Source organism: Haliaeetus leucocephalus, unplaced genomic scaffold (genome assembly GCF_000737465.1).
Source record: "Haliaeetus leucocephalus isolate CR32 unplaced genomic scaffold, Haliaeetus_leucocephalus-4.0 Scaffold186, whole genome shotgun sequence".
Classification (NCBI taxonomy): Eukaryota; Metazoa; Chordata; class Aves; order Accipitriformes; family Accipitridae; genus Haliaeetus; species Haliaeetus leucocephalus.
In genome coordinates, this window is record NW_010972622.1 from 625352 (window position 1) to 635193 (window position 9842).

General features: G+C 69.1%; 1 protein-coding gene across 1 annotated transcript in view; it reads right to left on the minus strand.

The window, feature by feature from the left end:
- Nucleotides 1–9842, minus strand: part of ITGA7 (integrin, alpha 7) — a 12200-nt gene that overhangs the window by 1958 nt on the left and 400 nt on the right. Inside the window, exons 2-23 of the mRNA XM_010565164.1 lie at nucleotides 8131–8258; nucleotides 7947–8026; nucleotides 7595–7850; nucleotides 6698–6829; nucleotides 5009–5216; nucleotides 4671–4864; nucleotides 4435–4523; nucleotides 4224–4351; nucleotides 3818–3913; nucleotides 3668–3729; nucleotides 3371–3540; nucleotides 2899–3048; nucleotides 2670–2782; nucleotides 2423–2588; nucleotides 1891–1998; nucleotides 1737–1816; nucleotides 1544–1621; nucleotides 1358–1460; nucleotides 998–1174; nucleotides 814–906; nucleotides 200–313; nucleotides 5–103 (exon numbers count right to left, since the gene is read on the minus strand). Coding sequence (XP_010563466.1) covers nucleotides 5–103; nucleotides 200–313; nucleotides 814–906; nucleotides 998–1174; nucleotides 1358–1460; nucleotides 1544–1621; nucleotides 1737–1816; nucleotides 1891–1998; nucleotides 2423–2588; nucleotides 2670–2782; nucleotides 2899–3048; nucleotides 3371–3540; nucleotides 3668–3729; nucleotides 3818–3913; nucleotides 4224–4351; nucleotides 4435–4523; nucleotides 4671–4864; nucleotides 5009–5216; nucleotides 6698–6829; nucleotides 7595–7850; nucleotides 7947–8026; nucleotides 8131–8258 — 2824 coding nt within the window. The remainder of the gene's footprint in view (nucleotides 1–4; nucleotides 104–199; nucleotides 314–813; nucleotides 907–997; nucleotides 1175–1357; nucleotides 1461–1543; nucleotides 1622–1736; nucleotides 1817–1890; nucleotides 1999–2422; nucleotides 2589–2669; nucleotides 2783–2898; nucleotides 3049–3370; nucleotides 3541–3667; nucleotides 3730–3817; nucleotides 3914–4223; nucleotides 4352–4434; nucleotides 4524–4670; nucleotides 4865–5008; nucleotides 5217–6697; nucleotides 6830–7594; nucleotides 7851–7946; nucleotides 8027–8130; nucleotides 8259–9842) is intronic.

A 9842-nucleotide genomic window follows, 5' to 3' on the forward strand; every position in this document is an offset into this window, starting at 1 on the left:
AGACCTGCGTGGAGGCATCCTTCAGCACCAGGTTCTTGATGGAGGAGGTCACCGAGACGCTGGCACGCACGATCAGCTCCACCGAGGTGACGGCCAGGTACTCCTGTGGTGGGGGGGCACAGGATGGGCTGACCCCCCTCCGCAGCCCGGGGGGGGACCCATCCCCGTCCTGGGGAGGCCCGTCCACATCCCCTCCTACCTCCAGGAAGGTGCTGTTCCAGAGGCGCCCGCGGGCCGTCAGCACGGCAGCGCGCTCGAAGCTGTACAGCGGGCAGCGGAAGGCCAGGCAGCGCGCAGTGCCCTGGGCACAGTCCTGCGGGATGGGACGGGATGGGGGGATCAGCCCGGCCAAGCACCCCACCACCAGCCAGGGCACCCCAAGATTAGGTGTGCCGGAATAGGTGCACCCCAGGAGCGGGTATACTCCAGCTGCTGGTGCACCCCATGCACAGCGGCACCCCAGGAGTGGGTGCTCCCCAGGAGCAGGGGTACCCCAGGAGCAGGGGTACCCCAGGAGTGGGTGCTCATCAGGATCATGGGTACCCCAGGAGCAGGGGTACCCCCGGACTGGGTGCACCCCAGAATCTGCTGCACCCCAGGAGCAGGGGTACCCCCGGACTGGGTGCACCCCATGCACAGCGGCACCCCAGGAGTGGGTGCTCCCCAGGAGCAGGGGTACCCCAGGAGTGGGTGCTCATCAGGATCATGGGTACCCCAGGAGCAGGGGTACCCCCGGACTGGGTGCACCCCAGAATCGGCTGCACCCCAGGAGCGGGTGCCCCCCAGAAGCGGGTGCCCCCCAGCCCCACTCACCAGCGTGACATTCTTCCTCCTCTCCGCAGGTGCCGGCACCCACCAGGACCCTGGAGTGGGTGCCTCAGCACTGTCAGCCTCCCCCGGTGGCTCCTGGAGCGGGGAAGGATGGGCATGAAGGGGGGGCGGCAAGGACCCCCCCCGGCCATGGATCCATCCCCGTGCCCCCCTCCCACGGCGGTACCAGGGCCAGGCGCAGCGGGTTGGCGGCGGGGCTGCAGGCCGCCCGCTGCCCCGGGGAAGCCACCAGTTCCAGGTGCAGAGGGTAGAGCAGCCATTTCCCATTGCTGATCTCGTGGGGCCAGAGGAGGGTGAGGAAGGCTGAGCCCAGCGTCTTCAGCGACTGGCCCCGGTTGGAGACCTGCCGGGGTGGAGTGGGGGCGAACGGCGGCGTGAGCGGGGCGGCACAGACCCCCCCACACACCACAGCCACCCCCCCATCCAGCAGCATAGGGCAGGAAGGGGAGCAGCAGGGCTGAGACCCCCGGTGTCCCGCGTGCCCCCCGTCCCCTTGCTGCGGGAGCCAGGCGTCGGGGTGACTCACCGTGACTTCGAAGCGCACGGCGCTGCCCACCTGGCTCTCCCGCCGCACGGCGCTCTCCCCCCGCACCACCCCGCCGAAGAAGAGCCGGGGCGGTACGGCCACACTGTGGGGACAGATGGGGGTCAGGGCAGCCCTTGGGGGGGGTGGTGGTGGTCCCGGACCCCCCCCCTTCCCGCCCTCACTCACCCCGTCACGGAGAGTGGCAGCTCGATGACCACGCGGGCGCGAGCCACCACTGGCTCCAGCCCGGGCTGCTCGCTGATCCTGGGGACAAGGCAGGGAGGAATCAGGGGGGGCATCACCCCGAACCCCCACTGCAGACACACAGAGCCAAGTGTGGGGCTCTGCCGTGAAGGTCCTGGACCCCCCCAGGGCTCACGTGGACAGGGCAAGCTCCACCGCCAGGTCCGTGGTCTGGATGGTGATGCCCAGGGTGCTGAGGATGAGGAAGAACCGCACCTGGGGGCAGAGGGGTGAGGGCTGGGGCCGGGACCAGGGACTGGGGGCTGGGGGGAGCGGGGAGCTGCACCCACCTGAGCTCCACGTTTCATGGGGTTCCCCAGCTCGCACTCCACCTGCGAACCATTCTGGTTGGCAAGGCACACCACCGGTTTGTCCTGGGGGGGCAGAGAGCTGAGACCCTGCTGCTGGGGGTCCCCCCCAGCTTGCTGCACCCTGGGACTAATCCTTTCCTGCACCCCTGGCACCAGCCCCATCCCTCTGCTTCCCTAGGACCATCCTCATCCTTCTGCATCCCGAGGACCATCCCCAACCCTCCGCCCCCAGCACACCCAGGACCATCCCCATCCCTCTGCTCCCTAGGACCATCCTCATCCTTCTGCATCCTGAGGACCGTCCCCATCCTTCTCCATCCCCAGCAACCCCGGGACTATCCCCATCCCTCTGCATCCCCAGATCTGATCCCATCCCACATCCCCAGCAACCCCAGGACCACCCTCTGCCCCCAGCACCCTCGGTACCACCCCCAGAGCACCCCAACCTCACTCTCCCCCCCCCAGACCCCCACCGCACCAAGGACGGCCGGCCATCATAGGGGCGCAGGGCAGAGTAGGGCAGCTCCGGGGGGAACGTGGCGGTGAGCATGGCCTCGTGGGCATCATCCCCGTCCCGCTGCGGCTCCGCCGGGTCCGAGGGCAGGTTGGTGACGTGGATCTCCAGGGCCACGTCCTTCTGGTCGCTCATGGCGAAGATGGCGGTGCCATCCGCGCCCCTGGGGGCAGAGCGGCTGTGAGCCCCCCACCCCACCCTGGGATGTCCCCAATACCCCACGGGTTGGGGACCCCCCCCTCACTTGGGCAAGGGCACGAAATCAGCGTCCCCCAGGCGGGCGCAGAACTGGAAGCGGAGCTGGAGGTTGCTCTGGCAGATCTTGTCGTCCCCGCAGCCTTGCTTCAGGAAATGCACCTGGGGGGGAACACGGGGGGGGACAGGGACACTCCAGGCAGCCCCCGTGCGGGACGGTGCACCCCAGACCCCTGGGGAGGTGGGGAGGGGGTCATGGAACGCGGCCGGGTCCCTACCTCGGTGCGGTGGCTGCTGGGCTGCTGGGGGCTGAGCACGGGCAACAGGGGTGGCAGGGTGGCCCCCCGGCTCTGCCGCATCGCCCCGGCTCCCTGGATGCCGTAGGCGAGGGTGACGGCGATGGGGCGCAGCTTGTCACGGATGCTGTCCTGTGGGCAGGGTGGGTGAGGGTGAGGGGGGGGACAGGGATGAAGGTGGGGATGGGGAGGAGGATGAGGGCAGGGAGGGAAACAGGGATGAGGATGGGGATGGGGAATGAGGACAGGGATGAAGATGAGGATGAGGATGGGGATGGGGATGGGGATGAGGATGGTGATGAGGATGAGGATGAGGATGAGGATGGGGATGGGGATGGGGATGAGGATGAGGATGGTGATGAGGACAAGGATGGGGATGAGGATGGGGATAAGGATTAGGATGGGAATGAGGATGGAGATTGGGATGGGGATGAGGGTGAGGATGGGGACCCACCTGGAGCTGGAAGGTGGCTTTGACGCAGGCACGGGCGTGCTGCCGGGGCAGCTCCACTGTGTCGGAGAACTGATGCTCAGGATCCGAGGGACGGCGGCCAAGGAAGGAGACGCGGGGGGCCTGTCCCAGGCGCTGGCGGTCTGTGTCAGCATCGAACACGTACTCCAGCACTGGGAGGGAGAGGGACGGGTGCGATGCCGGGGCGTCCCTTGCCTCCCACCCTGGGGGGCTCCTGTCCCCCCGCTGTGGTGCATCCCAAGGTCCCTGCACCCCACTGCCTGTCCCCACCACGCTCACCGAGGCGGGGGCTGTAGCTGGCGGGACTGGCCGTGTAGCTGAAGCAGGCTCGGACATCCACGCTGCGGGGGCACGGGGTGAGACGGGCGGCACCCACCCCTGGCTGTGCCCCGGCTATGTGCCTGGGGGGGGGAAGCGGGTGGCACCCACCAGACGCCCTCCTGGTGCTGGCAGTTGCTCCGCTCCAGATCGATGTTGGGGGGGAGAAGGGAGACGTTCCTGGAGACATGGATGACTGGCCGGGCCCTGCCAGGGGAGAAATGGGGGGTGCCAGGGTGGCCCCCCCCCCAAGCCTTGCGCAGACCCGGCACTCACCCCTTGCATGGGATCTCTGGCTGGGCCCAGGGACCAGAGACCCCCTGGCTGAGGGGGCTGGGAGGTTTGAGGGGAGCCCTGCGATGGGGGGTGCTCAGGGATGGGGATGCCCAGGGATAGGGATGCTCGGGGAGGGGGATGCTCTGGGATAGGGATGCTCAGGGATAGGGATGCCTGGGGAGGGGGATGCTTGGGGATGGAGGCAGCACAGGGAGTTGGGCTGCCTGTGGTGGGCACTCACCTGTACAGCACGACAGTGTCGGAGAGGGAGCCGACGAGCAGGTCAGGGTAGAGGTTCCCATCCACGTCCAGCCCCCCCGAGAGTGAGTACCCGAAGGCCGTCACTCCCACACCCTCCCCGTCCAGGACCTGGGGACAAGGCACCCGTGACACTGGGAACCGGTGGGAGAGGGGCAGTGGGCAATGCACCCCCAGGCCCCGCACCCCCTCACCTGTGCCGGCTTTGCCACGATGCCAAGGTTGCTGCCATGGTAGATGTAGACTTTGCCGGCACCGTCGAAGGGGGCTCCCACAGCCAGGTCTGGGGGGGCAAGGACAGGTAGTGGGGGGGGCTGAGACCCTCCCAGGACCCTCTATGGGATGCAGCCCCCACCATCTCCCCCCCGGCAGGATGCAGACTGTGTTCCAGCCCATCGGGACCCCAGAGCCCCCCCCCAGAGCCCCTCACCCTCAAAGCCGTCCTGGTTGAGGTCCCCAGCAGCGCTGAGGGCGATGCCGAACATGGAGCCGCAGGTGCCATTGAGGCGGAGGGGGGTGGCCGAGTCCCAGCGCCCTGCCGGGTTGATGTAGACGTAGGCAGCCCCCCCGATCTCCTCCTTGCGCTCAAAAAAGTGGGGGGCCCCCACCACCAGGTCCATCCAGCTGCAAGGACAGCGGCTCCATCACCCTCCCGGCCACGGCAAGCCGTCCCGGTGCACCGAGCTAGGGCAATACCCCGGCATGGAGACTGGGGGAGTGTGGGGGGTGCTGAGCTGCCACGGGCATGGAGGGTCCCCCCAAACTCACCCATCGCTGTTGAGGTCGAGCACGGCGACAGCGTAGCCGAAGGCGGAGGTGAGCTGCTGGCCGGGCAGCACGGCCTCGGGCACCAGGCGGTTGGCACTGTCGCGGCGCAGGATGACCACGGCCCCGGTGTGGTTGGCACGGGGGGCTCCAGTGACGAAGCTGAGTTCCCTCCTCCGCGTCAGCCCCGCGCCCGAGTCCACCGAAAAGCCTGCGGAGGTAGCGGGGGGGGCAGGCGTCGGTGCCTGCCTGGCCCCCGGCCCCCCCACCCGCCATCTGCCCGTCCGTCTGTCCGTCTCTCTCTCTCTGCTCAGCCCTGCGTGGCCAGGTCTCCCATTGGGGACCCTCGTGCTTTGGCGTGGGAATGGTGGTGGGGGGGCTATGCTCGTGCCTCAGTTTCCCTGCTCTGCGCTCCCTGGGGCACAGCGGCTGTAGCTGGGGGGGGGGGGAGGGCTGCGGGGTCCCCTCCCCGGCTCTGGAGCAAGGGGGAGCAGAGGCTGCCAGGGTGAGCAAGGACCAGCCCCTCCCTGCATTGCCAGAAGGGAAGATTTTGGGGAGAGAAAAGAAGATTTTGGGGCCAGAGCAGCAAGACCTGGAGCAGAGCCAGATGGGGGCTGGAACCCACCCCCCCAGCTGGAGAGAGCAGCAGAGCCCCCTCCACAGTGGGGGGTCGGGAGTCCCTTCCCTACATGCAGCGGTTGCAGTGTACAGCCCCCCCGGCACCCCCCAGCCACGCTCCAGCTGGCTACGGCCGCTGTCTCCCCCCGCGGGAACCGTGCAACCCCCCCATGCAGAAACATCTCCGGAGGGAACAGCACGGGGACAGTGGGGTGCTGGGGGGCTACGCCAGGCTCTGTGCCCCCCCCGGCCTCTGCCCATGCCCCCCCCCCCAGCCTGGCGGTGCCCCCGCTGCAGCCCCGGCACAGCGACGGGACACAGGACAAGGACAAGGACAGGGATGGGGGCTTGGAGGGGTTTGGGACCCCCACCCTGGGGGGGGTGACAGCCACAGGCGTGTGCCCACAGGAGATGGACCCCAGAGGGGTGAGAGCGTGCGGCGGGCGGGGAGGGTGTGCAGCCACACGTGTGCACGGCTGGGTGTTCAAGGGGGTGTGCACGAGGAAGGGGGGGCACGCATGCGGGGGGGTGTGCAAAGGAGGGGTGTGCTTGGTGCGTGCGTGCAAGATGGGGGGGTGATGTTGCGTGCACGGGGAGGTGCGGATGGAGGTGTGCTCAGTGCGTGTGGACACGCGTGTCCACACGTGTGCTCACAGGGCCCGGTGGAGGCTGCGGGAGCTCTCCTTTCCTCTCCCTTCCACAGACACGGGGGGGGACACACCACAGGACACGGCTCCGGGGAGGGTGGCACACAGGGACGCTGTCGGTGCCGGCGTTTACGAACCCAAGTAGCTATTCTGGGCCACGTCGCCGGCCGCGCCGGGCACCTTCTCGTTGGGCTCGGGGGTTTTGTAGACCAGCTGGTCGGGGTCTGAGCTATCAATGTTTGTCACAAAAAGCAGCCCTGCGCCGCAGCCGGGCGGGAGAGAAAGAGAGAGGGGCGTCAGGGTGGGCATCGTGGCCGGGGCAGGCTGGAGCCAGGCGGCTGGGACGAGCGGGGGTCCCACGGCAGCGATGTGGGGGTCCCCCGGTGCTGTGCCGTCGTGCCGTGCCCTGGCTCCGCCGTGCCCGTACCGAAGTAGCTGTTGGCGGGCACGGGGATGAGCGAGGGGTCCTGGTCCTTCTCGCCCCCGGCTTCGTAGGGCCCGTCGTCGTAGCGGAGCAGGTCGAGGGAGCTCTGGTTAAGCAGCTCCACGCGCAGGTTCCCTGCCGAACCGAGGAGGGGTGAGGGGGGCCGGGGGGGGGACCCCCCACCACCACCCAACTGGGGACCCTCCTGCTGCCTGGGGACAAAGGGGCACTGGAGCTGCCCCACGGCACTGCGCTCACCGGGCGGACCTGGACCTGGCCTTGGCATCCCGACACACAGACACGTGGCTGTGGTGTGCGTGCACGTGTGCCCCAACCCACACATGCACACACAGCATGAACACACACCTGTGGTGTGCTCACACCCACAGCATGCTCACACATGATGCATGTCTGTGCACATGCCTGCACGCACACTTGCATACGCACACCCGTTTGCACACCCACCCACACCTGCACACTCATACAGCATGCACACACCCATATGCTCACACATACAGCGTGCACACACACCTGCTCACTCCCACAGCACAAACACACACCTGTGCTCACACCTGTAGCGTGCTCTCTCTCACACACGTCTGTGCTCACACCCACACATGCTCACACATACACTGTGCACACACCCACACTTGCTCACACCCACAGCACGCACACGGCCACACGCTCGCCCCTAGACCACGCTCGCATGCAGCACCCAGGCACTCGTATGCTCACACCCACAGCTTGCACACCCATCGCACACGCATGTGCACACCTTGCATGCCTGCCCAGGCAGGAACGCGCACCCACATGCACCCGACCAACCGCACACCACCCCGCTCCTGCACCCTCACTCAGCCCGGGGTCTGGGGGTGGCCCAGCCGCCCCCCCAGCCCTCACCCTTCCAGTTGTAGGTGCCAGGGGCACCGAAGAGGATGTAATGGTGGTCGGGGCTGAAGGCTGCGGCCAGGCCCTGCTGGCAGAAGCCGAAGCGGTCGTGGCCCTGCGGCCGCCCCTCACAAAACTTCCACTCGCCCCCGTCCAGCTCGTCCTGCACCCGCAGGTCTTGGCTCAGCACGAAGCAGCGCCCGATCACGTCCCGTGTCTCCAGGGGCTGATGCACCCGGTGCCGTGACTCGTACAGGTGAGCGCAGGTCTGTGCGCGGGGGGGGGGGGGGGTGCACGGGGGGGCGGGGGCCCCCCCCCCCCCCTGCAGCCCTTGCTGCCGGTTCTCCCCCTCTCCGGTGCTCACCACAATCTTGCCGCCGGCACCTTGGCTTTTCACGCTCACCCCCAGCCACTGGTTCTCCTTGCTCTCCCGCTGCAGGTCCACTGGTGGGGACGGGCAGTGTCAGCCCCTGCCGGGACTCCTGGGGTTGGGGAGCCAGGGGGTGGCCCCCCTGCAGACTGAGCACCCCCCCAGCTGCGCAGCTCACCTCCTTCGTCGATGGGCACCCGCCAGCAGTCGGAGAGCTCGGGGGTCAGCGGGCAGGCGAAGAGCCCCCCGGTCCGGTTGGCACCTTGGCTGGGCAGCGCCGGCGCTTGGGGGGCCCCCACCAGCAGCCTGCCATGGCAAGGAGCCCCCCGTCAGGGCACGGGCCCCCTCCCCACAAGCCCCAGCCGTGCACAAGCGGGCACGTGCGATGCTGGGTTTGCACAGACGCGCTGCCAGGTTTGCACAGCCGGTGTCCCCCCACGGCACCCACTGGGAGCATCCCTGTCCCCACGCAGCTGTCCCCACACCCCCGCACCGATTTCACGCCGTTGGCCGTGCCAGCGCGGTGCATTGTCCAGCACGGTGCCAGCCCGCCCGGCTGAGCAGCTGCAGCCCTGGCGCGGCCGTTTGCAGGCCTCAGCCACAGCTCGGTGCACGTGTGAGCAGGGGACAGGGCGCAGGAGGTGACGCACACCCAGACCCCCCCACTCCTGCCCACTCCCTGCCCTGTCCCCCTTGGTGCAGCAGGGTTGGGGGCACCCTGACCCCCACCCAGACGCCCACCCTGCACAGCCCTCCCCAGGGTCCCCGAGGGGACGGGGCTCGCTCCTCTGTCGGATGAGTGCCGCGCCGCCAGTGGCTCTTTGGTGGCCATGGGGCACCTGCGGCCACCCCCAGCCCCTCTGCCCTGGGGGACGGTGGCCTCAGGACGCGAGGGAGCCCCGGGGGGTGGCGGAGAGGCAGAGCCGGTAAAAATAAACTGGAATTCACTCAAAATAACCCTGCAGCAACATGCCCAAAAAAGGAGGGAGCCAGACGGAGGCACAGGAGTGCACCCTGCGCCAGGGCACCGGGCACTGCCCGGGGTGCCAGGGCCAAGGGAGCGGGTAAGGAACCCATGGGGCTGAGCCCATCCCCAAGACCCGCCGGGGAGCGGAGGGGACGGGCAGCGGGACACTGGTGCGGTGCTGGTGGGGCAGAGCCCAGAGCGGTGCCGGCGGCTCTGTAAACACCTGCCTGGGAGCTGGGGCACCGGGGAGCGAAAATAACCCTCCCGCCGCCAAGAATGTGGAGAGGGCGGCTGCCGCGGCCGGGAGGCTTCGGCCAGCGCCACCGGCCTGGCGGGGGGACGGGGACAGGCGGTGGCATGCCAGGGCATCGGGGACGAGGAGGGCGGCTGGGCCCTCGTGAGCGGGTGGGGAGGCGCGGGTGACAGCGCCCCAAGACCTGCCGGCTCCAGGGGTCCCTGTTGCTGAGACCCCCGCCAGCAGCCCGATCCCCTCTGGGGGGCTCACAGGTGCCACGGGGACCACAGGGGCTGGGATCTGCGGGGGACACAGGGGCTGGGGACGGTGACCGCAGCCGGTGGCTGCCCTGGCATGCGGCGGGTGGGCGTTTGCCAGCTCAGCGGCAAGCGGGCGCGGGGGAGGCGGCGGGCACGGCCCGGGGAGGGGGGGCCCGGCCGGGGGGGTCCATCCACCCGAGCACCCTGAGGCTGCGCTCGGGGCATCGATCGCCCCCCCAATTTCCCCCGCCCCGGCCCCGGCTGAATAATTCGGGAGCAGCGGCAGCGCAGGCGGCGGGTCCCCGCGCCCGTCCCCGTCGCATCGGGTCTCCGGCCCCGTTGGAGTCTCAGCACCCCGAAGCCGTGAGGGGCAGGATCTGGCCCCTCCAGCATCCCGGGGAGCGGGGGGGGGGCCCTGAGCGGCTGGC